At 44.8% G+C, this 26,399-nt stretch overlaps 4 protein-coding genes across 6 annotated transcripts; 2 read left to right on the top strand and 2 right to left on the bottom strand.

Annotated features, from left to right (window-relative positions):
• Positions 1–2,307: 2,307 nt before the first annotated feature.
• On the top strand, positions 2,308–5,145 carry LOC117146973 (protein unc-119 homolog). The gene is made up of 5 exons (XM_033313642.1): positions 2,308–2,768; positions 2,886–2,995; positions 3,146–3,770; positions 3,832–4,004; positions 4,290–5,145. The coding sequence occupies exons 3-5, from the start codon at positions 3,265–3,267 to the stop codon at positions 4,406–4,408; spliced, it is 798 nt and encodes a 265-aa protein (XP_033169533.1). The 5' UTR covers positions 2,308–2,768; positions 2,886–2,995; positions 3,146–3,264; the 3' UTR covers positions 4,409–5,145.
• Positions 5,146–5,428: 283 nt separating this feature from the next.
• Positions 5,429–6,877, bottom strand: LOC117146970 (protein ABHD11). Its single transcript, XM_033313638.1, has 5 exons — positions 6,424–6,877; positions 6,186–6,359; positions 5,894–6,123; positions 5,694–5,831; positions 5,429–5,635 (listed from the first exon to the last, which is right to left on the bottom strand). The coding sequence occupies exons 1-5, from the start codon at positions 6,667–6,669 to the stop codon at positions 5,497–5,499; spliced, it is 927 nt and encodes a 308-aa protein (XP_033169529.1). The 5' UTR covers positions 6,670–6,877; the 3' UTR covers positions 5,429–5,496.
• Positions 6,878–7,239: 362 nt separating this feature from the next.
• LOC117146964 (zinc finger CCCH domain-containing protein 18) lies at positions 7,240–12,261 on the top strand. 3 transcript variants are annotated; one of them, XM_033313631.1, is made up of 6 exons: positions 7,240–7,528; positions 8,633–9,441; positions 9,514–11,110; positions 11,176–11,328; positions 11,390–11,527; positions 11,604–12,261. In XM_033313631.1, the coding sequence occupies exons 2-6, from the start codon at positions 8,677–8,679 to the stop codon at positions 11,921–11,923; spliced, it is 2,973 nt and encodes a 990-aa protein (XP_033169522.1). In that variant the 5' UTR covers positions 7,240–7,528; positions 8,633–8,676; the 3' UTR covers positions 11,924–12,261. The 3 variants fall into 3 exon arrangements, with proteins under 3 accessions (XP_033169522.1, XP_033169520.1, XP_033169521.1); XM_033313629.1 differs by having other exon boundaries at positions 7,241–7,528; positions 11,601–12,261; XM_033313630.1 differs by lacking the exon at positions 7,240–7,528 and adding an exon at positions 7,643–8,044 and having other exon boundaries at positions 11,601–12,261.
• A 12,876-nt stretch (positions 12,262–25,137) lies between these two features.
• On the bottom strand, positions 25,138–26,128 carry LOC117146974. Its single transcript, XM_033313643.1, has one exon. It carries the CDS (start codon positions 25,988–25,990, stop codon positions 25,292–25,294), a length of 699 nt encoding a protein of 232 aa, XP_033169534.1. The 5' UTR covers positions 25,991–26,128; the 3' UTR covers positions 25,138–25,291.
• Positions 26,129–26,399: the final 271 nt, after the last annotated feature.

Raw genomic sequence — 26,399 nt, 5'->3', positions numbered from 1 at the left:
CACGCAATGAACCCCAGCGAAAACACACTCTCCGAAACGGCCACTCGATGTGGAGTGTGTGTGGTGTGTTTGCATCTGTGTGTGAGTGAGGTGAACGAGTGTGAGTGCGAGTGCAGTGTGCATTGCATTGCCAGACCGTCCGGCGCGCATAACGTCATCGCCACTTGGAATAGGGTCAGTGGCGTCTTCTGCGAAGGGGGTTTCATAAAAAGCCACACAAACAGGCTGCGCAGACGTACTATCTTGTAACATTTTCGCAAGAAAGTATGCAGTACTTTATAAAAAGTGAGCAACGAAAAACTTGACTATAAGATACCATTTTATCGATGCAACAAGCTTTGGAAAATAATTTTAGCCCCTTTTTGTGCCGCCCCTGTTCGACCATTCGAGTACGAATTTTATCGCCCACGATTTTTGGTTTTTGTTGCTCTACTGTTTGTTTTCGATACCCAGGCACACAGACGCACACACCAACTCACATTGAAGTACGCAGGGGGTACTTGAGTTCTATGGCTCGAAAACCCCTCCCCGTAGTCCGTCCATGAAAGAAAGAAATATTCAAACAAATTTCATCAACTAACAATCGAACGCTAAGTTGCATTTGCTATGTAAATGTAAATCGATGGAGATAAGTCGGAAGAAGCTACTATTTGGAAAAGCTTACCCATTTCGAAAGATTAGAAAGTAACAGCATTAGTATTTATATAAATTCTGAATAAAACAGGACATGTTAACATGCGGTTAAGTATTTTGGGGTCCATTCTCTTTTAAAGTGTCCTTAGATATATTTGTACATATAGAGTTGGTATTTTTAAGTGCCCACCTGCTGCAGTCATTAAAATTTGTTTCGAAAATATTTAATCTCAAGGAACTGCAAATTTAACTAAAATGAAACCGAATCCTGCCTATGGCATTTCCACTGATACAAGAGATGGATTATCCCGCGAATTCCTTGGATCTTTCTCGACCCTTTCGGCCTGTCAGATGGCATATTCCTCAGGTGCCCGGCTGTCTGCAGATTTTATGTGAGTTTTTGGGGATAAATCAAGTGAGGGGGCGGCGCGGTGCAAGGGGGTCAGTTTGGAGATCTCCAGTCAAACTGTACTAAAGATAGAGCCGAACACGTTCCCAGTGCTGCCACACAGATACACACCAATACCAACGTAAGAAAAAAAAAAAAAAAAAAAACTACAAAAAAAATACAGGAAACGCGGACGCCAATGGAGAAAAAAAACAGGGGCAGGGGCAGAGGACAGCGGACAGGGGACGGGGGATAAGTGCATATGTGGCCCCTGAAACTTAACACTTCTTTGGCTCCGGCTGCGAATATTAAAATACCCACTTAAGGCCAACAATAACAGCGGCAAGAAGCAGAGAAAATGTGAAAAGGAGGAGCTAGAATTGAACTCAAGTACTTTCGTCTCGCACAGAAAGAAAAAAATACATAGATGGATGAAAAGAAAAGTATCTCAATATCATAGTGCTATTTAATTTACATGAAATCTATAAACTAAAATGTCGATTCACTTAGCGTGAAACATCGAAATAGATCTAAATAATACTTTTATCCTTGGCAATTGTAGCCTGCATTTCTCACAGTGCACAAACATGATCTGGCATTGGCGCCCGTGCGTCTGAATATGGAAATCGAAATGGGTCCGAGTATGGGTGCGTTCTATATGGAATGGGATGGGATATGGATAGGACACTTGAGTTTTAGGCCGGGCTTATCTGCATCCTAGGCGAAGCGAGGGGAATCGAAAGGAGAGGAAAGGAAACCACTCGAAGGGGCGCTCGACGGCGCACTTGAGAAGCAGGAGAAGCAGGCAGTCCGCATGGATATTAACTAATTGTCGGCCACAAAAATGCACGGGAAGGCGATCGCAACACGCCATTTAACACATTTGCACGCTTCCAAAGTATTTCCTTTTCGAAGTTGCTTTGTATTTTGTGGTTTACTCTGGTGAGTGACGGGGTATATGCATTTTCATTTTTAGTTTGTGTTTTAAAAGAGAATTTAAGCTTAAGATGTTATAATCAATCTATAAATATTTTTCTATACTCATTATTTCGGACTAAGCTTTCTGCAAACGTTCGCTTACTTACGGTTATACAAAAAATAATGTTAAAAATCTTCACACTTTTTCGAGTAATTCTACAAAATGTAGAATATTTTGAATATTGCGCCAACAGCGTGAACCCTGATAGATCGTAAAAAAGTTTTTCGCGAGTACGTGGCAACGCTGGTCCTAAGTTTTCCCCCCATTCGCGAACGGTCCTACCGATTTTCTGTAACGCATTATCGATACTCTATCGATTACTGAGTAGTGCAAAAAAAGTGGGCAAAAAAGGTGCAATGTTTAGCGTTTAAGTGCGTTAAGTTGCTTTGCGGACGACAACAACAACACCAGCAACATTGCCGGTCAAATTGATCTAATTGATTTTCGGGCAGCGCAACAACAACTAAAACCAAACCAACAAATTAATCCCTGCATACATAAACATATAAAACACACACATACATTCGCATAAAGGACGCGAACCGAAAAGGGAAAAACAAACACAAAGGAAAAAAGGAAAAGGAGAGCGCAGCTTTTCCAGAAATTGGGTCATTTGTTGTTGTTGCTGTTGCTGGTGATTTTCAAACGAATTTCATTTGTTGCTGTCGTCGTCGGTTCGGTGTTGTTGTTGTTGTTCTGATGGTCGTGGACGTTGTTGTCGCTGACAGCTAAATGTTATGGCAACACTTGCAACCTGAATTCGTGTGGGTAAGTAGTGTTTTCATTTATGTTGAACTTATTACTGGACGCATTTATTTAACTTAACCCCTTTCTTTACTTATTACTGTGTTACTCCAAATAACTATTACTTTTTTGCCCAAAAAGTGAGGAGTGGAAAGCGAAAGGATAATAGGGAAGCGGATACGAAGCCTTATATTTCCACCAGAAAATCCTGGCACAATTTATGACAACTCTACACTTGTGTGTTTGTGTTGGTGAGTAACTTGACAACTATGACTTTTTTTTTGCCATATTCAGAAAATTGTGAATTGTCATTATTCGGTTTAGTAAAAGTAATTTAAACGTATTTGTGCTATATTTTTTAAACTCCCTAATAACCAATGCCAACTCCTTTCTATTCGCAGAGTGAGACAGCGGAGTAGCTTCAAATCAAAGGATACCACTGCAGCAGCCATCCAGCCAGGAGCCTTAAAAACCCGATTCGCAGACTATAGACAAATAATACCACCAGATTCCGTGCACAATGAGCGTGGTGGGCAAGCAACTAAATCCGGTGCAATCCTCGGGTGCAGGCGCAGTGGCCACGTCTTCATCCGCGGCCGCAGGATCCTCTTCTTCAGGCAGTGGAGTAGAGGCCAACAGCGGCAGTGGAGGATCGTCGGGAGCTGCCGCAGCGAGCGGTGGTGCCTCCAGTGACGTCAAACGGCCTGCGGAGTCTTCCAGCGTGACTCCCGACGAGGTGCTGCACCTGACCAAGATTACGGACGACTATCTCTGCTCCGCCAATGCAAATGTGTTCGAGATTGATTTCACGCGGTTCAAGATCCGCGACCTGGAGAGCGGCGCCGTGCTCTTTGAGATCGCCAAGCCGCCGAGCGAACAATATCCGGAAGGACTGTCCTTGGATGAAACCATGCTGGCGGCAGCCGAGAAACTGACGCTGGACGATACTGCCGATCCAAATGCCGGACGCTATGTGCGCTATCAGTTCACACCGGCATTTCTCAACCTCAAAACAGTGGGAGCCACGTAGGTTATACAGTATTTGTTGTTTGGAATGCCTCTCATTTTGTAACTCCTTTATTTGCAGTGTGGAATTCACTGTGGGCAGCCAGCCTCTTAATAATTTCCGTATGATCGAACGCCACTTCTTCCGCGATCGCCTGCTAAAGACCTTTGACTTTGAGTTTGGCTTCTGCTTTCCATTTTCGAAGAATACTGTTGAGCACATCTACGAGTTTCCTAACCTTCCACCCGACCTAGGTGAGCCATTTTTACATAATCCCAGCCAGCAGGACACGCAATTGAAAGTGGTTGCCAAAAGTTTAAGGGGTTTGTGGGTCAAGGCCGCTTACGATTTGCGCCTGTGAGATGAGGGTTGTCCAATGCACATTAGTGGGCTTCTATTGGTCAGATTGCGACCAACTATCATGGTCTTTTTTGGTTCAACAAAAATTATGCGTTTTATTGCGCTATCGGTTTGTAGGATGTGGTCTTATTAGTGAAATGCGATTCACATAACTATGTTCGTTCGTTTTTCATTTTTAGTTGCTGAAATGATATCGAGCCCCTTTGAGACGCGCTCGGACAGCTTTTACTTTGTGGGAAACCGACTCGTCATGCACAACAAAGCCGACTACGCCTACGATGGCGGCAATATAGTCTAGAAACCCAACTATAATGGAACTACAACTAGAGCAAAACTAATAACTAAAGAACTAGAAACTAAAGAAGCTGTGAGACAAAATCAATGACTTGTCACACACACACACAAAACACACACTCGAAACACCCACTCAAAGTCAACAATCACACTCACAACACATCGAATCGAATCGCGGAATAATATCACAGCCATTTTAGCCTTAGCACACAAGAGTTTTACCCACCATTCCTGTTTGATGTATTTGGCAAGGATAGGAGCTCCTCCAAACGGCCACTTACACACAAACACAACAACACACACTGAAGCACGCGGATTGTGTTCATTTATCAATGATTTCCACTTTGACTATATAATTTTAAGTGCTATGTGATTTCCCCTGATTTATATATGTATTTGTACACACTTATTTAATCCTAATAAGTAAGGACACTCACACACCCAACAAGGAACAACAAATACATATATAAAATACGTACGTATACACACACACACAGAACCTAAGAGAAGCGAATTGAAAATTTTCAAAAAATTGAGGAAAATCCATTTGCCGTCAATTTTTGTATGCAGCATACGATCATACGAAATCTATCAGCTTCTTCATGGCATTTTTTTCGTGTCTGTGTATGTATATTTTTAAACAAATACCAAACGGAAAAAGACGAACGTAACTGGAAATCTAAAAAATGTAACGATTACACGCCGAACAAGAATGATAAATTAAAATACATTTTAAATGTACATACACCACTATAAATTGCAACTTTTTTAAGGGGGGTAAATTCAGGCTGTCGTCATTTCGAGGGCATTTCGTGACTAAAGGTGCTTAAGAAATGTATAATATTCTGAAAAATAATCAAGTTCAAAACGCGCGACTTGGTTATAATAAAAAAAAATAATAATGCTATCTCGCTCTTTTCGGTGAAGATTCTTGAAGATCTGCGGAGATCGTTGAGGAATGTCTTCTCGAGTTCTTAAGTGAAATTAATTCGAATTCCCGTTCCCAAGAGAAACAAAGGTGTACTTTCAATTTAGCTAAAGTCGATATACTATTGACTTCTTTGTACAATTGGCTAAAATATCAAATTTGGTCTAATCAGTTCTGTTCAGGAACTCGCTGACTATCGTTAGAAACTCCTGCGGCTTTTCAAAGTGCACTAGATGTCCGGCTTCCAGCCAGTGGATCTCCGAATTGGGAAACATTTTTTGAATCTGTGGCCATTGCTCGCGTCTAAAATGACGTAAAGATTCAATTAGTTAGTTTTCTTAGCACTAGAGATCCAAGTTACCTCATGTAAGGTGATCGCGAGCCGCAGATGAACGTAGTGGGTCCCGTGTACGGCGGCAGCTCCTCCAAATTACTCTGGTATTTGTCGAAGCGGGTGAGGAAATCACGAAGAACCAGGGCATTGCAGGCCCAAGAGAATCTGAAGGAAGATTACTCGATTGAAGCGCTTCCAAAATGACGATGCTTATGTGCCGAACTTACGCGCCGGAATCTGGATCTTTTCGGAGATTCAACATGATAAAGTCGACGGTCTCGTCTTCGGTGGCTTTGAGCAGCTTTTCCCGTGCAATTTTCCTGCCCTCAGACATGGACATGCTCGGCGAAAGGTCCAGAGAGACCATCGCGTCGAAGATTTCCGTCATCTCGCCGGTGGAACGGGGCACGCTTATGGGCGATATGTCCACCACTATCAAACGCTCCACCAACTCGGGCTGTGATGATGGAAATGATTATTCAACATCTACATATGTTTGTGCTTAAGTGGCAGACTTACGTATTTTCTGGCGAAGTACATCATGGACCTGCCGCCCATGCTGTGACCCATGCAGGCGGCATTCGGATGGCTGCGCTGCTCCATAAACAATCGCAAATCCTCGCTCATCGCCTTGGAATTGTGGACACTCGAATGGGGACTCTCGCCATGATTCCTCACGTCGATGGCGTACACCTGCAGGGTAAATAAATACTTTGGCTTGAGCATTGACAGCTACTTGCATAAGTTGGTAGCTCACCTTTCGGGAAACTTTCCGCACCAGAGCCTTGCTGATTCCTCGCCAATTCTGCTTGGAACCAAAGAGCCCATGATATGTGAGCAGTGGTGGCCTCGTCTCTGGATTCTCGCCGGTGTACGAATCGAAGCTCAGTTCAACTGGCTCCGGTGTTTCCGAGGAGTACTCCCTCCTGACCCCCAATGGGATTCGCAGGATCTTTCCCGCGGGAAATGGAAGAGAACGTAACGATTTCGTCAGGCGCTGCATTTGGTGGCCAGTGTGTACACACGCCACCGGCGGGAAAACTAATTAGGCAGTGGTATGTTGGCAAGGGGGTTCGTTGCGTAATTAATGTGAATTTGCAGCAATTTTGATAACATTAAACATTTCGCCAATTGTACGGAGTCCAGCTGACCGGTGTTTTGTTTTTCGACTACATGCAGGTTGGCAATTGTCAGGGGCGTAGACGAAATAACTAATTAGAAAAATTTTAAGTCATGAATACAAACATATATGTAGGTACTCGTTGAAAATGGTTTGGCTATAAATTGATTAGAAACCCGTTTTTCTTTGACAATTGACCGTAATCATACTCTGTCATTTTTCGTATAGACCTAAGACATCTTATCATAAATATTTACCAAATATTAAAGGGGCTCTTAACCCCTTAAATCCCTTCTTCACGATGGCTCTGTTGACAAAGTGGCAGCACAGGCGAAAATACCGCGATGCTAGCCATGACTCGAACCAACTTGGATATTTAATTAGTCATATCTGCATCGGTCACAAAAGCTAAGACAGCATCACCGACTCGGCGCACGATATTCGCGGTATTTCCGGGCACGCCATCCACAGCCACACCGGCGGCTGCCATATTTCTTGAGGCGAACGTTTTCTGTCGGAAACAGTTTTTTCTTTATCGCAAAACGCATCCAGAGCATTTCCCGCAGCCCCAAAACATCGAATTTCCAGCGCTTCCAGGTAAACCAGTCGCCGCCGGAAAAACGGGCCCTACGGTTCGTCTTTAGCGGTAAAAGATTGAAGGTGGAAAGCGCAGCGCTGACGTCGGCAGCGGTAGAGGCAGCGCAGCGGCGCTCTTGCTCGCACTCACACTACTCAAAAATAGGTAAGCAGCAACAAGAAATCAAGCATATTGTCAAAACCAGAGCAACAAATTGATATATTTTCAAGTATTCTATTTTTCCCCTCCAAAAAAAAAATGAAATGAAAACTGAACTAGAGAATGTAAAAAGTTAAGTTTCAAAAGTAACACAGTTACCGTTCAAGTAAAAGTCAGTAAGTGAATAAAAGTGGTTAAAGTTGTTAAGAAAATTAAATTTCGGTCGCGAAAAGTGCGAAAAAGTCCGCAAAAATGCAAATACTTAACTCTCCTCTGTGTGTGCGCCTGTGTGTGTGTGCGTGTCCTTAACTGTGTGTGTGTGAGGGAAAGAGAGCGCCAGAATAGAAAGAATTTTTCAAATTGCACTGCGCTTACAACCTCGCTCTCCCTCGCTCTTTGTTGTCCCTCGTTCGCGTCAAGAAAATTAATCAAAAAAAAAAGTATAAAGAGAAAAAAAGATACTGGCACACACACAATATAATCAATAAATTAAAAACATAAAAGCTTATAAAAGAAATGAAGGTAAGAACCCCACTAAAAGTTAAAAGCAAACAAAAACTTATTGATCTCTCATTCCCACAAATATAAAAAAAAAACTATATCAAAATCGATTGTTATCGCGTTATCGGAGCTATCGGCATTTGTTGGGGGCTTTTGACCTTGACTTTGGTTTCTATCCCCTTTCTATTAAGGCCTCTTTTATCAATTATTAGTTATCGACCCAGTGCGATGCTCATCTCGATTTTTGCGATTACATAATATTAGTTGATCGATTTTCTTATCGATTTTTGGCCTTTCACTTGTAATTTGCAATTAGAATACCACGTGGTTACCATCATCATGAATCGAAACTGGACAGACAAATGGCTTTATTCCTTGCCGGCTTAGTAATACTGGCTGTTTTGATTCAAAACTTGTCCGCTCAATTAGCCGGTAATCGTCACCAGAAGCCCCCAATAAAATATCGACTTGCTTCGCTAGTTTTGCCCCGGTGACATTCCCCCCCACCAGGACGTGGTGGCTTTTAACCGTCTGAGCCTTGTCCAAAGCGTTGAGTATGTTTAGCCATGCCAGCACAACTAATTCTCGATCTGTTCGAATCTCCTGCAGAAACGCCAAGGAACTTGTTGCCCGCACCGGCGTAAGGCGAACCCATGGTCCTTGACATGGAATCGGACGATTCTCGTGCCAGTTCGCCGTCCAATTCCTCGGAGTCACGGTCGAATTCGCCCACCAACACCAAGGAGGAAGTTGCCGCGGATCATGGTGACGAATCGGTTGGCGGAGGTGGCGACCCCACTCTGGAACGGACCGATCGAGCCCCCTCCACCAGTAGCTCATCGTCCAACTCCAGTTCCAGTTCGAATCGAAGTGACCTGTCCAAGAAGCAGAAGAAGAGCTCGAGCAGCAGTAGCGGAAGTGGTAGTGGGAGTGGCAGTAGCTCTTCCAGCGGCTCCTCTAGCGAGGATGAGGGCGACCAGGAACCGGAACAGGAAGTGCAGCGTCTTTCCCAGCAGCAACGTGAGCAGCAACTGCAGTCGCCCAAAAATGAGCGGGACTCCGAGTCTGCTGCTGTTAAAGCGGAGCATCCTGGTTCGCCAAACGCTAAGTCACAGCCTAGCTCGTTCCTCTCATCCGTTCGGAGTCGGAGCGTCAGTCCCCAGCTGTACAATCAGGCCGTGGATCTGAACATCAGTCACGACGACCTTAGCGATGTCAGCGACATCGAGGGAGAGGAGAAGCGAACCTCATCCAAAAATTCGATGCATCCGGTGGATGAGAATGAGGATGGCGCTATATCCAATGATTCACTGCCCCCTCTCGGCGAGGAGGATGAGGTCCAGAAAAAGCAGTTCAAGCACAACGGCAAAGCGTCAAGCGTGGATGAGAAGGAAAGGCCTTTCGCAAAAGAAACCCATGTGAGCTCTAGTTTCGAATTGTAGTTTCCAATCTATATAGCTTGAACCATTAATAACTCAAATTTATTCCAGTCCGACGACGCGTCCAATGGACTTGCACCAGCGCCTGCTTTGCAGGAGGACTTGGTCAAGACTCACGACGACGACGCCTTGGACTTTGAGGCGGAGGAGGGCGAGTGTCCGGAGCAGGCTAAGGAGCCTACACCGATGGAGGAGAGCACAGCCAACGAAACAAACCAGACCAAGAGTTCGACCAAGGTATCGCGGGACGAGGGCGATGACGACGGCGAGGTGGACGATGAAAATGACGGCGATGACAAAGACATACGGAAGGACGGCGCAGGTAATGGCTGCCTGGAGGACGGCGCAGGCAATGGCTGCCTCGAGGACGGCGAGGAGGAAAAAGATATAGTGTCGGTGTCGACTTCACCCAGCCACGAAAAAGTGGAAGAGGGTGAGCTGGAGGAGGGCGAGGTGTCCGACGAGGATGAAAAGCGTCCAGAGGAGACTGAACCGAAGCCGGTGTGTCGATTCTACACTCGCGGTCAGTGCACCTGGGGCATGAGCTGCCGCTTCCTGCACCCCGGCGTCACAGACAAGGGCAACTACACGATGTTCGAGAGCATAATACGGGCGGTGCCGATGCAGGGAGGTTCAACCGGAGCTAGCGCTCCAGCAGCTCCATCATCTAGCGCTGCCGCCCGTTCCGGTGGGAGTACCTATAGCTCGCACGCCTCGGCGACTGCCGACTATCATGAATATCGAACTGAGCGGCCCTCGCTGCATCACCGACCGCCACTCCTCCATGCCCCGAGTGCTTATGGTGCCCCCGTTCACGACGCCCGCGCTCTTCTGCCGGACGGAACGCCGGTGGTGGTGGAGAATGCATGGGAGCGCGGCCTGCGCACCGCCAAGGAGATGATGCGCAAAGCCAACAAACGCAAGGAGCAGGACATGGACTTTGAGGACAAGAAGATGAACCTAACACTGTCGCCCGATGAAATGGAGAAGGACTCGTACTACCTCAAGGATCGGGGCGGCAGCAGCGCCCGATCACCGCCGCCTCCTTCGGCCGCTGTGCGCGAACAGCCACTCAATCCACTCAGTATGCCTCTGTCCATGCATCCGCATGCCGTTCCCCATGCAAATCCTCGTGCTCTCCTGCCCTTGCAGTACTCCGTTTACGGACCGCCGCCAGATCGCTACGGCCGACCTCAGTATATGCCACCGCAGTACGATGATGTGGATGCGTACGGCCGTATGGCTAGATATCGCGAGTTGCCGCCCCATCGGATGCCGCACTATGAGGACGATCGTCGGTCGAGGCCAATGCGCGAGGTCATCGTACAGCGAGTAGAGGCCGCCGGACGGGGTGATGAGTGGAGTGATCCCTGGATGCGATCCAAATCTGTTGGCCGGGGATCATACGAACGCGAGGACCGCCGGCGTCGGGACAGGCGCAGTTACAGCAGCAACTCGTCGTATTCCACCTCGAACAGCTCGCAGAGTGACTCCAGTTCGGACTCGTCCCGCTCAAGCAGTCCGTCCGATCATAAACGGCGCTACGGTTCGCACAAACTTGCCACCGCCACCGCTACTTCACGTCGCCATGGCGGTCGTGCGGCCCGTTCGCCCAGCCAGATACCGCGACGCCCCCGGCGCACTTCCAGTGAGTATTTGTTTAAGTCTCTTAATTGCTAGGAGATCCTTTATTTCCCAATTTTCTCATTTCAGAGGGAAGCCTTTCGCCTTCATATAAGAGACCCGCTGTGGACAAGCGTGGCGTTGGCCACAGCCCGTCCTCCAAGCGTAAGAAGCTGTCATCGCCAACACCCAAGAAGTTGGACAAGTTGAGACGCCGTCGCAGCTCGAGTTCTTCCGACTCAGGTAAGGGATTATCGTACTTAACCAATACTCTCATTCGAATATGTTTATGAATAATTTCTAGAATCATCGGATACGTCGTACTCCGAATCGGAATCGGGATCGTCGTCGTCGGACAGCTCGTCGGTTACAAGAGATACGCCCCAGAAGCGAGTGAGGGCCACCGACAAGGCGCTCAACGAGCGTAAGCTTATTAGCAAGCGTAAGGATGGCTTTCAATTTATGTTGTTCTTAATATTATTAATAGATACTATGAATTGTTTTCATCTTCACAGCAGCTGAACAATCAACCAAGAAGCGCTCGCCTATTTCCATTGAGATTAAGAAAACATCAAACATGGTGGGTGTTTCGGCGTTGGCCTCACCCAGCAACTCAGACGACTCCGACACGGAGAAGGATCACGATAACGGGAAGGACAAGGAAAAGGATCACGTTAAGGACAAAGACAAGGATGGCAAAGAGAAGGACAAGGAGAAGGACAAGGAGAAGGACGGGGTCAAGGAAAAGGACGGCAAAAAGTCACGCCGGGAGGAGCTGCTGAAGCAATTGCGAGCCGTCGAGGATGCGATCGCCAAGAAGCGTTCCAAGCTAATCTGATCAAGCTATCTGCTCACTTCTCCACGCCCCCAATCAGACCACTGGCTCCCTTCCACTCCCTGGCAAATAGCACCCCCCTAAATCGCCCACCCACAAAAACTAAACATAGCCGATGGATACCGGTTCGGCATCGAAAAATACTTAGAGGTTACACAACATTCGCATCGTATTCGATATTGCCTTGGCCTGCGTGCAGCCGCTCGATCGCAATACAATTCAATGCATTTAGGTTTAAAGATCATTATCCATTTTTTTCCTACCCTGACTATTGCCAATTGAAGAGCATAAATACTATGTTTATAATAGAATATTAATAAATGCCAACACAAAAAAAACAAGTCATATTTTTATCTATACAACTATGAATCAAAGATTCAGAATACTTCAAACATTTAAATTATGCATATTTGAGATGCTGAACCATTTAAATTTGATTGGGTAACCCCGTTCTCTACAAACCTGCCCAGCCGACGAGTATTTTTCCCATAGATTGGACAATTTTCTCCGGCCAGCGTGTGCGTGTGCGTAATGCGTGGCAATTTCGCGCAGTGCTTGCGTGTGTGTGTGTGATGGTGGGTGTGTGAATGGGGGAGGGGAAAACCTATTTAGATGACGAATCACAGAAATTTGGCCTCATCAATGTCTGTGGCTCGGGGATCGGAGTGCGTGTAAGAGTGTATTACATTTCAGGGTTTCATTTTTTATACATGCACATATATATTATGGTTTATTTTTTTCCTTTTCGTTTTGCAATCTCTCGTGCCCGTCATCGTGTCCCATTTTTGGCAATCACTGGCGGCAGCAGAAGCTGTCACAAGACATTGTCATCATCCAGCGACCAAGTCAGGAGCGACACCCCCACAGAACCAACCGAAGAGGTGGGGGGGGCAATCCATCCACCTGGTCACGTCCCCATGTGCGTGAAACGACCATACATGTGTCCATAATCGACGGAGTTGGCAGCACAGGATACGCTCACAGAAAATTGTGCTGAAAAGTATGCTACAAAAATCATTTACACATGGAACTCAAATCGCAGACATTATTATGACACATGAGTATTGTCTTCTAGTAACTGATTAGATTAAATATCAGTATTACACATACAAAATAATAAAAACTACTTACTCCATAATATAATATATAAAAGATAAATATTCGAATGTTGATATTGCGCGATTGCAGTTGATTTTCCTCAGTGTATCTCGTTCCTTTTTTAAGCCTAGCGGACTGCTTCGGAAATAGTGTAATAAAGGCCAGCTGAAGCTGCCGCCAAAACCGCAGATTTACATTCAGATTTACATTCGGCTGAAAATGAAACTGAAACTGAGACCGCGTGCCTGAACTCCGCCCCTTTGCTCGGGATTAGCGAATTCCTCTGCCATTTTTTTTTATTTTTTGGACACCTCCGCACCACCCACAATGCACTGAAAAACCCACACATGTGTGTGTGTGCGAAATGAAAAAAACAATCACGAACAGATTTATCGCATTCATATTCAGCCTGATGCGAAATGTGACCAAGAGGGTGAAAAGCGGGCAGGGGAGGCCTCAAAAAATGAGTTCAACTCCCCCGCTCCGCCCAACGGGCAATGGGCAACTCCCCTCCAAAACCACGAAATGGGATTACATTACTCAAAGAAATTTATTTTGACAGAACTAATATTTTGTCGCAGAGATCAGCCCCGGTCCTCATGTGCTACTGGCCTGCCCATGGAAATCTGGACTCTGATTGCCTGCTTGCTGGAGATGTGGGGGGGGGGGTTGACTGGGCTGAGTGGGTGGAGCAGAGTGGGGCTTCATATTGGGGGGGGGGTGGTTGGTTGACACTTGCAATCTTACCTTTTTTTTATTGAATGTTTTCTTAAAGTTTTTTTAAGGCTACGTAAAATGCTGTTAATACAGTTTTGTGGCGATCTATGACTAAACAACAACTGGCAAAAAATATATTTAACAATCGAATATATTTCAATTTAATTTAAAGTGTGTGTACCGTTTCTGTACGAAGTAAGCAAAATATTTAAGGTTGCTGATTGGGAGTTTATTACATATTTTATTGGTGTTTTTTTCTTGTCCAGTGTCAATTTCCTTCAAAAACGTCTACAAAGTTGGGCGTAAAACTGAAAAGTGGGCGTGGTCAGGGACTCGCTTTTTTGCTTCGATACACAAGGCAGTATATATAGATATATATGTATATGTATTAGATATGTACAATGTACACATGAGCATTTGCACACACGTATTTGGCCATGTCCTTTGGCGTTGTCCCCTGTCCGTTTGTTGCCATAGCCGTTTTCTTTTTGCCCGCCTGCTCAGTTTTCCCATTTTCCCCATTTCCATTGCGACTGCGTGTGGTGTGCTTTATTTTTACCCAGGCAAAAGTTTTCTTTGATGCAATATGTACAAACGACCCGACCAGCTAACGGCCACCAGAAAGGACCAAATGCGAATGGCTGATGTCCTGTGAGCGGGCTCCCCTTCCAACCCCCAACCCCCCTTTTCGTACCCCACCCATTTGCAACTCGACCCTCACGTACGAACTTTGGCCATAACAACAACTGTGGCCATTACGAAGCCAAGCCATGTGATGCGAAATCACACACACACATGTGCACTCGCAAAAAAGCATTAAAATCAAATGGACAGCAAGAAGTACTTTTTTAGAGTGTATATTTAATGATTATTAAACGTAAAACATAGAAATTGTAGAAGCTGTATTTTATTTATAGTATTTATATTGATCAAAGAAAATAACCATGGTTCTCTGTTTTTTTTTTCAGTGCAGCGGGTCCCTCGGTCCTTTTGGACATTCAGTGCAGAGGCGCGTTGGCAACCGCCTGCTACCTTGCCAGGACCTTCCGCCACCGCCAACAACAAGCGAGCAGGCGAACAACGGCAGCATCCAGGGCAGCCATCAAAAAAGGCTTTCAATGGTAGACGAGGTCCTGCCACTGCCACCACCCACTTGCCTCGCCACTCCACTCCATCACCCTTTCCGCCCGCCGCCTGCTCGTCGACCTCCGCGAACTCGCCATCCTGCAAAGTCTACATCCGAAGTCCTGTTGTCCGTTTTCCCGTTGCCATGTTGGACGGCAATGGCGATATTTGCTTTCCTTTCCGCCATGAAACGGAATGAAATGCGAGGAGGCGGGATGGTCAGGGGGTGGCAAAGGGGCTGGTAAAGGGGGTGGCCGGACTGGCCTGCGAAATGTGGGTGGGCCGCGCACATGGGGTGGATATTTCGCCATTATTGTAGCAATTTTGATCAATGGCCCTATATTCCGGCGAGCGCTGTCCGCCAACCGAAAAAGGACGAAGCAAACGACCTACGACCTGCACCCACAGCACCCATATTATTCGGTAAGTGAAAATTATGTTATTACCATCTCCTAAAACTGCAAACTATTCGTCTTCTTACTTTCACTCATGAACACTGATATATTTCTTTTAAAACTGAATTTTTCTTACAAATAATAATCGATTTGGGGATATCCAGGGTATCTGCTAGTCGTGCCATTTGAAATATTCCCTAGCAGCGGCTAACTTCTTCTCTCGGTTCTCGACTTTTATATTATTATTTATTTTTGCCGCGTATGCAGAAATTCGATGGGGAAGTCGGGGGGGTGCGGTGTGGATGGATATTATTTGAGCCCTGGCCCCATGACCACATACACAAATATAAAACCCCTCCCCACACCCAGCCCCTGTAAGCCGAAGGACGCAGGACGGCACATATGTGCGACCACAGGCCATGACAACATTTTGGGCTAATCGAAGTTAACCCCTGGCTGCCAGCCCCTTAACCCCACGCACGCCCGTTGGCTTTGGCAATTTTTTATGCATGGCTCCCAGTTTGCCATTCAATTCGATTCGTTTCCTTTTCGATTCTGCCGCTGCGACTGCCCATTAAATTTACGACACAAAACGCAGTCGGGCAAGCAAACAAACAACAGCACACACTCACGCACTCGTTTGCACTGAGAAAAAATGCCTGCAAATATTTATTTAATTAAAAAATGCAATATATTATTTTGAAACAATTTGTAAGGATTTCATTTTATATATCGATAGTATTTACCATATTTTTCTTAGCTTACCAGCGAGGTTTTGTGGAAAATGTTATCCTTTTCTGGGACGTGCAAGTATCATTTATTTTTCTCACTGCACAGACAGACAAACAAATCGAGGCATAGACAAACAAACAAACCGAAGGGCAAACATTTTTATAAAGTCGCCGACGACGCCAATGAGCAGCCAGGAAAAAATAAGAAAAGAAGGAAAATAAAAGAGTTGCTTATGATTGGGGGTTAAGGGTTCGATTTTTGGGATGGGGGTTTTCCCCAAAATAAAGGCAACTGTGACTGGGCCACATGTTTGTGGACATTTATGCAAACTTTTCGCATTTTTTTTTTGCGCATTTGGTTTTTGGAAAGGGAAAGGGCCAGTGAGGGGTTAAGGATATGGGTCCAGTATGGGAATGTGCATGTGTATGGTGGGTTAAGGTCTCTCTGTGTTTGTCTATTTTTGGTGGCTTTTACTCAAATTTGATTTAAATTCGATTTGGGTTTCATTTATGTTCGAAAGGTAGCAATGCAAAAATCTAAATTTTTTTTTAAGTTTTTCGGGTGATCTTACATGGTCAAATTGATCGAATGAGGGCTATGAGCTCTTATTTTAATATCGTTTTAACGATCTAACCAGCATATTTACCTTTGTCTTTTCCCGCTCTCCCTTCCCGCGATAAGAACAGATGTTGCTAGCCAGCATAGTATATAAAATTACCGACAAGGAAAACGGATAACAAAACAAATAATAAATAAAAATTGCCCAACAAGGTGCAAATTAAATGAATTCAAATTTCGACTGCGGTCGCCACTACTTTTGTTTTTGTCCAAGGGGGGGTTGGGCGAACAAGGGAGATACACCAATATATGGGACAGATGTCTTTAAAAGCGACTTTTTTATGCTACACGCACACTCGAGTGAGTCCTGTTCCTATCTGCCCATTCGGTTGGAGGTGGGTTCTAAGGACCAAGGGTATATGGCCTACGTGGTTGGCTCTTATCAGTTCTATTGCATTTACAGATAGTAGAACAAATCGAGCGCATTGAAAAGCCTATGTAAATTGATGTACAAGAAGTTTTCACTTGTTCACAGGATATGCAATGAATATTCACAATGCCTCAATAGTTTAATGAATTCTAAATCATTTTAGTTTGTTTTCTGGAAATATCTGAGTCTATATCTGTGAAATATTTATTAGAGTATCTCCGCTCCGTTGTGCTTGGAGTGCAAGGGTGTGCCATTCTTGTTTTTGAATAAAATGAAAAATTTGTAAACGTTCGCGATCTCATATGACGAAACGGGACATGCAAACTACAAAGGACGAGCAATAACAACAACGCGGCAACATGAGGGCCATTTCCACTTGGAACGTGTGTGTGTCTGTGTGTGTGAGCCGCCAGATTGCCGCAAGGTAAAAAAAGTGCACACAAAATCAACGCGACGAGTATCTCATATGTCCTGTATGTCCTGTGTGCGTATTCCGCTCTTCCTGCTTTTTTATTTCTACCTATTTGGTTGCTTCTTCTTTTTTTTTTGCATATCACAGGGGGTTGGAATCATCATTTGAATAATTCGACATTTGCGGCGTCCTTTTCCGAGTCCTTCCACCTTTGATTTCCACCTTTCCACGCGCCACAGCCGCGCATCGAATGACGAAAATTTCGTAATAAATAAATAATCCTTTTCCCCCTTTTCCCTCTGCGTACGGGAAAAGCCGCACCGAACTGAACGAAACTGAACTGAACTGAAAAACTATGCCACGGCAGCGGGGAAAATTCGCTCGCAATTTGAAATTATGGATGAAAAGAAATGAGGCCATGCAAATGTGCGCTCGTATGTAGATACAATGTGGGTATTAAGGGTTGTGTGCTGGGAAGGGGTTAAGGCAGGGGGGCAGGGCAGGGTAGGTGCTGGTGCCAATATCCGGAATCCGGACCTCATAAGCCGCATCCCAGCTATCCCAGCTAACCAGACGCACGACAGGCACTCACAACACCTGGCCAACATCATCTCATCGGCAATCGATATCCGCGGACAGTTGCTAGCCGAAATTCGAAATTCAATCGGATGAGGATGAGCATGAGGATGCGGGATCTCGAATTATACATATGTAGGTACGCACATTGCTGCCTTGGGGTAAGGAATTCGATTCTGAGTTGATGAGACCGCCAGAAGGTGCACTTATTGGCTCTAATTGTCAGGCAAATATGAAATATATCCGCCGCTCTAAAAGAATAAATATTCAATTTCCATCCTTTTAATTACAATTATATCTTTATCTATATACATTTCCCTTCCCAAAATCATTTAATTATTTTCCAAATATTAGATGGGATTCTTTGGCACAAAAGCAATTTCTGACTACACAAACGTTTTTAAACCATAAAATATACCCGAATTTCTTACAGTGCATTGCAATGGGCATTAGCATCGTTAAATTTGTGTATTCGAAAACAGTTTTTGAAAAATTCATTTCCATTCTTTACGCTGCTGTCGTTTTGCAACCCTAACAGAAATCAGCGAAATTTGCCTGTTGTGCCATTTTTTAATTTTTCGCCTTTTGTCATTGTCCTTACGTCCTCGTCCCGGTCCCTTGTAACCCTCTAAAGCCCTTAACCCTTTTTTTCCACCCATCCATCCTGGCAGACACAGACCCTCGACCCAGACCAATTGCAATTGCAGTTTCGCCAATGTGCCGGAAAATGCACAAAATCGCACAAAAAAAAAAACGCCAGTGAAATGGGAAGGGGTAAGGGGAAAATTCGGGAAACCGAAATCCCAAATCCATCACGAGGTGTACAGTTGTGCGACCTTATCCGATCCGATTTTGCGATTTCGCTCAACTCATTAACCACTTGACTAATTGCTGCTGCAGCCGCCGCCACTCCAAGGATAAATGGAATGGAATTTCCCCTAGTTTCGTGCGTGTATTTTTTTCACCTAAAAAATGCGATAGACAGCAAGGCAATCACAATGGGATTGGCGCCTTATCGCATTACACGGGCTCCTGTTTTGGCTTTGTGGCCCTAATCGGTGCCTTCACACCTCGAACAATGCGCAGCATCCGCACAGCGTCAAGTTCACACGCACTTTGAACCCGGAGCCCAGAAAGGAAAACAGGATTGCCATTCAGGATCTATGGTCCAGGTTCGGGTTCAGCATCCCCTAACCTCTCATCGCATTTTGGGGTAAAAAACAAAGTTTTTGACATTAAACTGCAAACATGATGTTATATAATACACATAATTGCTCGGCTCATGGGACGAAAAACAGCATCATTCATTGGCTCATTGGCCGGGCCGGAAAGTCAAGGACCCTTGAAATGATCTGAAAAAGAATCCCTTTTCCCCTCTCCTGTCCTGTGTTTTCATTTATTATTTTTCCACCAATTTTTTGTCCTTTTTTTTGGGTGTTTTGTTGCTCATAAATTGCCGCTAAATGGCGCAGGGGGTAGCCTGTCATTGGTTTGTTTAGGGTTTGATGTGTCAATATTTGACAGATCAAATTGATATTTATACGTTTATGGTATAATAAGGACTCCCCCTCTCTTCTGCGTGTGCGTGTGTTTTGGCAGCGGCTACTTAAGCCCGACTAATTGCCTGATTAATGAATTGGCCCGAAATGATGAGAGGTCAGTCGGCGGACCAGGGGTCAGTTCACGCCATTGGCGCAATTGTTGGGTTAACCATTATGTGGGCGGGGATAAGATGACTTATCGATCGGAATCAATTGGATATGCTTTAATATTAATTATGTTAAAGAACATGCAGTTCGCATTGTTATGTTTATTAATATGTAGTTTTGTGACAAATTATTTGGTGATACCTTTATGTTTGCTAGCAGGATGTGTAAATATATATTCTCTGTAAGGAGTTCGTTGAAGATAACCCAGTTATCCTTATACTGATCCTCACCCCAAGCTTTCCATTTGCCACCCCGAGACGAAGTCCTTGAGGCAATCCCGAAGCAAACCGATTGTGGATCAATCATCTAGTTAGGGAATGCGCCGCAGGCCATTGTTGTCTGCTCGAGTGCTCGACTGTTATCCCGCGATCCCTTGGAACCTGTGAAACTAAGGATCACAGCTGGCCGAGGACCTCGGAGGCACCACTGGCACCGTTGGCAACGCTGGCACCCCGGGTCCTTTATGGCGCGGTCGGCAGCCTCCGTTATCCTTCGAAGGATCTACCCCCTCTCGACCCAAGGATGCGGACGTCTTTTCGCTGCAGCAACTGTTACCTTTTCCTTTCTCCGAACGGTACCTAATCATTATAAATTATAGATGTGGCCTCGAAGGGGTTAACAACTTTCTCACGATCTACAAAAAATGAATTGGCAAAAGAAAGAGGAGCGGAGAGGCTGGCGATGCTAACAAATGGAAATCCATTAAAACGGATCGAAGGAAAACGGCAAATGTCTTGTGCAATAATTCTTTGTTATGGAATGTAACGGGTTTTGCAGACCCTCTAAAAAGTAGAAAACAAAATTGGGCACCCATTGACTGACGTTCGACAAATGGGCAAAATTGTTTGCCCAGGTCTGTCACTTGGATTTATGATCGAAATCGGGAAGAGCTGAAGGATTAGGCGGCATAAGTTTGGATATGTTTGAATTTTGCTTTCGCTGAGAAATATTATTTCAAATAGTACCTTTTTCTTGATGGATACCATTTTGATTTAATATGCCTATGTATATATTTTATTCTATCAAAATATGTGAATGACAGTCCAGTTTGATATTCAAATCAAATTACCTCAAAAAATGTTTTCGGTTTGTTTCCCCATACTTCCGCGAATCTTGTTTGTTTGGCAACTTTTCCTATTTTCAGTTTGTTTGTTTATCGTATTTATACTCGTTATTATTGTTATTATTATTATTGGCATATGGGTTGTCTGTCCGTGTGACTGAGTGCAGCCACGGGAAAGTGTATAATTTCATTTATGTCCTGGCCCACCCACTCGCCATGTCCTTGTCCCGGTGTCCTTGCAGAATTTAGCCGGCAAATGCAAGAATCGCAACGCGGGAAAAAAAGCATTGCAGGAAAGCAGAGAGAAAAGTTCCAAATGAAGCAGGACCATGTAAACTGGATAACATTTCAGCGGCAGCGGGTCCACGGATCCAGGGATCAGCAGAGGAGGGAGTGGGTTAGGGGGTGAACGAACAGGAGCAGGACTCGGCGATGAAGTTGCTACGGAAATTCGTTATTGTGTTACCACAGGCGATGTGTCTGTGTCCCAATGTTGCCCCATCTACCAACCGGCGTCCACATCAACATCCACAGTTCCTAATAACAACAGATTACAGTGGGACAAATATGAGCGAAATTATATAATCTTTAATATTCATATGTGGATAGAACTCCAGCTGATAGGACAAAGATATCTTCACTCTTAAATTGTGCAAATAATTTAATAAATAATATAGTAGTAGTATTTATTAAAACTATAAGATACTAGGGCGCGGACCACTGTTCGCCAAAGTATAGCGACGCACGGCGCCGGGCACCTTTTTCCTTTTTCCGTATTCCTTTTCGAAGGAACGACCTTTGCATGCACGACAATATTTTAATATGCAAAATTTCAAATACAACGCGCTCACACACACACACACACACGCACGCACGCATACCAAGTCGCAGGACCTGCCTTTTGGTCAGGACGACAGACGACAGAGGTCCGTTGAAAGGGATGGAAATGGAGACGGGGGTGTGCCAGTGGTATCCAATTCAAAAATTTCGCAAACCAACCGGGCGGAATCGGCAAGGGCGACAGAACGCCACACGGACTGTTCGTCCTGTTTCTTTCATTTTTATTTTTTCATTTCCTCTTCCGCTGGGCGGCGTCCACCGAAGCGCATCATCAACAAGGAGCACACGCCCACACTCACACACACACACACAGACCCAGGCATATGTGAGCGGTCCAGAAAGGACCCAAGCAGAAAGGACACACTGGACAAAAGTATAACACACCACGACGGATTTCGATAAGCTTATATGAATTCGTATGTTCAGTTTATTTCAAACCATTTAAATCGCGAAAGTATTTTATTTCAGTGCAGAAGGTTTCGATTCGCTGGCTTAGCGGCATATTGCGCTGACACAGGAGATTCACTATTTGCCTGCTGGGTCGTCTTGCCTCTTGACCAGTTATCCTCTCCAGGAGCGCTCCACCATCAGCCCCCCTCCCCGCCCTGTTTGCACCCGCCCATGTGTCAGGCAGTCAATCAGAGGTCCTGCAGATCCTGATTTACGCAGGTGGGCTGCCAGGGGCATTGTTGTTCTTGTGGCCAGGACATTTGATGTGGGACCCATATGTATCACGTATTTCACGCGTGTGTGTGTCTGTGTGCGTGCGCCGATGTCCTCGTACACTATGTAACCACCTTTATTTACATAGGCATTGGGCCGTGGTGGATGGAAATCGGTCTTTTTTTTTGCGTGCCAGCCATAATGTGTTTGCCTGGACAAATATTTTGCGCAGTCTGTGGCTTAAGTTGGTCAATGGAGTGAAGTTGAGCAACTTGGAATGCGATGAGCCGACAGGAGACATCTGCAATTCCGGATTCTTAAATCGAAAAAATCAATCTCAACAAATTTCAAATTTAGCTACTAATCGGAATTGGGGGAAAGAGAGTTTACCCACTTTTATCATTTTGTAGATGAGATATTACTATACATTTGTTTAAGTGGAAATTCTGAAAACATCTTTGCGCTCCAGTGATGGCCTTTAATTGCTACGGGGCTGTCAAATCGATTGGGCATTGTTCTTCGCAGGTGGGCGATGCTCTGAAGGATGTGGGGTTGGGATCCATTGGGATGGTGAGACAACAACAAAGGCTCCCAGGGAAATCGCCAGCTTGCATTTGTCGCCTCGCAGAAGCAGAAATAAAAGGATGTTCAGGATGCGATGGGCAGGGAAAAATGAGTTTGGGAAGGAGAAGGAGGAGCTGTCGGTCTGCCAAGGCGCTTGTCGCAGGACTCGCGGTGCCGTCGTTTCCGAATGATATGATGCGTGCCCCATGTGTATCAGTATGTACATACATACATATACACTATATACCCGCATTAGATACATACATATGTATATATATTCATGTGCGATGTTCAGGTTGTTTTTTGGAGCGTGCGGCCGTGTTGTTGTTTTGACAACCGGCGAGACAAAAGGAGCAGGACACCAAGGACCATGGACCATGGGTCCTGGGACCGTGGAGCGTGGCAAGTGGTTGGCGGGGAGCTGCGAAATATTTAACAGGAAGAAACCAATAAAACCTAATGATATGAAAAAATGCAATTTTCTGAAACTCGAACGAACGCACACAAACACACACGCGAAAACGAAAGGGGAGCGGGAGCACACATACATACTGCTAAAAATGGGACAGTGTTTCGTTCTTGAGCGCCTTAAGTCTCGTTTACACCGGATCCTATAAAGATTTTCAAATTATCAAATACAAAATATATCAAACAAAATATAGCGTAATCACTAGAGCTTATATTTGTTAATTTGATTCAAAAACAATATATCAAGTATGTAATGCACTTAATTTATTGAAGATCAAATTGAATTTTATTCCGCAAATGGAAAAAATGAGTTTAGTTTCCAATATAGCTTTCCGGTATGAACAGGGCTTAACTTTGATTTTCCGCTTCAAAAATCACAAACATCCGAGCAGCGGCGTGTGTCTTTGGCCATCTCGTCCTTCGTCCCTACCACCCCCTTTACCACATCCCCAGCCCCACACTTTTTTTGGAGCTCCTCCTTCGATTGTCCCCTGTTGTCATATGTGAAGTTCTGTTCGCGTTTGTGGATTTTATATTACCGACTACAAGCGAAAAAAATTGAAACGCGAACTTGGCTTCAAAAGGAATTTTTTGCGCGCAGGGGTTTTTCATTTTATGGAAGGGGTTCCTCAAATGATAGACAACGAGAAAACATAAACATGGCACCCAACACTTGTCCACTGGCCTGGCAAATGGATTGGGAAAATGGTGTGCCATCCCCTGCCCAGTATTATACATAAATGACAATGTATTACCGCTAAACGAAGGCGGGCAGCGGCCAGAAGATAGCAGACGTGTAAGCAATTTTCCAAAGTACTTAGTCAGCAACTTTTACCCCTTTTTCGCTTCGAAAAGGGGAACCCCCTCGTCACCGCCCTTTGACCTCTCCGGGGTGACCACACACATCCAAGGAAAAGGCGCCCACGCATGGCTCACTGGAGATACCAGGGGTTATGTTATGTCCTGTCACTGGCTACAAGGATAGCGATAAGCCAGCCCCACCCACACCGCCCATGGCCCATGGCCCAGCGCCCACCGCCCCCTTTACGGTCCACCCAGCCATCCAGCAGGAAAACATTTTTTCGCCAGCGGTTCGCATTTATTTATTTCCATTTTTTTAACACATATTAAGCCGCAAAAATATGGCCTGTCCTTCCCACTTCTTTTTTTTTCTTTTGGGTGGTAGTCCAGAATTTGCAAAAGACGCAAAAAGTGCTGGAAAGATACACTTGAGAAAAAAGTGAAAAGAACTCATCTTTCATCTATATAATTTTCCGAGTACAATTTTTTATCTAATTTGGTACCATATTGATGGTCTTTCAATTGAAATAATAATGGGTAATATTACAGAGCTGTCGCAATTTCGCTCGGTGTACAACGGGAGTGGCAAATGGGAACTGGGAATATTCTAGCTGGTCGTCTAATTCAGTCGATAGCCATTCATTGGAAACTCTTGATTGATGCTCTGGCCTTGTCTGCAGTTCGTTGATAAGCGGCAAAGACTATGCGAATCTTAACCCCACACAGCCCCTGTCCACCATCCACCCCCTCTGAAATGTAACCAGGCTGATTTTTACAATTGCTTGCGATTCAATTTTTCACTTTACATATTTCATGGATTAGACGTCTTCAACAGTGGGTTTTTCTCATTTTTTTGGCGAGGGTATGAGGCGGATGTTGTTGCGATGTATATGGAAACTAGCATAAATGGAAATTTGTTTGCCGGGGGTTAAACCAATGGGATAGCCTTTGAAGATGGCCTATTTATATGGTTTTCACCTTGCCTTTTCAAATTGTTTGTAATAAATGCATATTGTTCATTTAAAATGTATCAGGATAGAAATCCCATATATATTACATATATTAAGACCACATGATTATTTTACTTGGCTCATTTATTTATTTTTTTTTTACCGAATCCATTGTTTAATGGTATATGCACGCTCACTTTGAAAATTGAGTTGACGAGGAAAGAAATACGAAGGAGTATCAACGAAAGTTTGAAGTACAGGCTACCTAAGCTATTGCGCCGAGTGCTTTCGACGGCGGACATCCTCGAGTTTCTTGAGATATTTGGCAGCCATGCTTAGGATCGAGGGTTCCTCCACATCAGAGAAGTTATAGTAGTCGTCCTCATCCAGCTTATTGTTATCCGTGCTAAGTGGTGGTGGAGGTGTCGTCATCGGTGTGTTGTTGTGGTTGCTGTCGCCGTTCGAGGGAGTACTCTTCACCTGGCTCTCGCGATGGATGGGCATTACAGTGATTTTCTGCGCCTTGCTTCTAGGCCTCCTAGTCAACTGATCGTCGGAGGCGAAGGTCACATGGTCCTTGGTGGGATTTTGCCTCTTGTTTCGGCCACGTTTGATATTGGAAACTTTTAGTGAACTAATTGATGCGGCTGGAGCAGCAAACCTTGCTCCCTTGCTTTCCTTATGATCCAAATCCCTTTTTCTTCCTACTGAGCTACTGCGCCCCGCCAACGACCCCTTAATCAAGTGGTTCTCCAGAATTTTGCTCACCCGCTCCTCAACCATTCGATTAACTGTATCATTCAGCTGCTGCATCTTCTCGTCCAAAACCTCGTTGACTGCCATCCTAATGGCCACACTTATTTCGTTCATGTAATTTGATCGTGCATTTTCCGACTGTGAGCGCGGCCTCAACTTGTCCAGCACATCCTCGGTGATCAGTGCGAATCGCAGCTTTGTTGCCTTCGACATGTTTAGCAGAAAAGAGAAGCACAATGGAGATAAACTGAATTTTGTTTACTTTAAATTTTGTTCGTTTCTAGAAAAAATAAGGTATATAAAATTGCCACTGAACTACTCTGTGACTCTGTTAGCTCTGAATTGTGGCCCCAAGCCCAAGCAAATCAAACTGAATGAAAGCGTCGGTTAAAATCAAGGCCTACTGTTTAATATATTTTTACATAGCTGCGATTTGGCTTGGAGTAGGCCCCGAGTGGTTTATTGTTTGGCTTTCGTTTATTTGTTTGCCAAGTTGACATGTGACAGGTCGAACTCATTGTTGAGTCGAAAAACAATGGACGAGTGATTTCAATTAGGCGAGTTGAATAAGTCAGAGTTTCTGACCGTGTGACATTTCCACTTCCTCGTTTCTTTTTTATTC

Source organism: Drosophila mauritiana, chromosome X, assembly GCF_004382145.1.
Source record: "Drosophila mauritiana strain mau12 chromosome X, ASM438214v1, whole genome shotgun sequence".
NCBI classification, from domain to species: Eukaryota; Metazoa; Arthropoda; class Insecta; order Diptera; family Drosophilidae; genus Drosophila; species Drosophila mauritiana.
The sequence above is the reverse complement of the archived record's forward strand: the minus strand, read 5'-3'. Positions and strand labels throughout refer to the sequence as shown.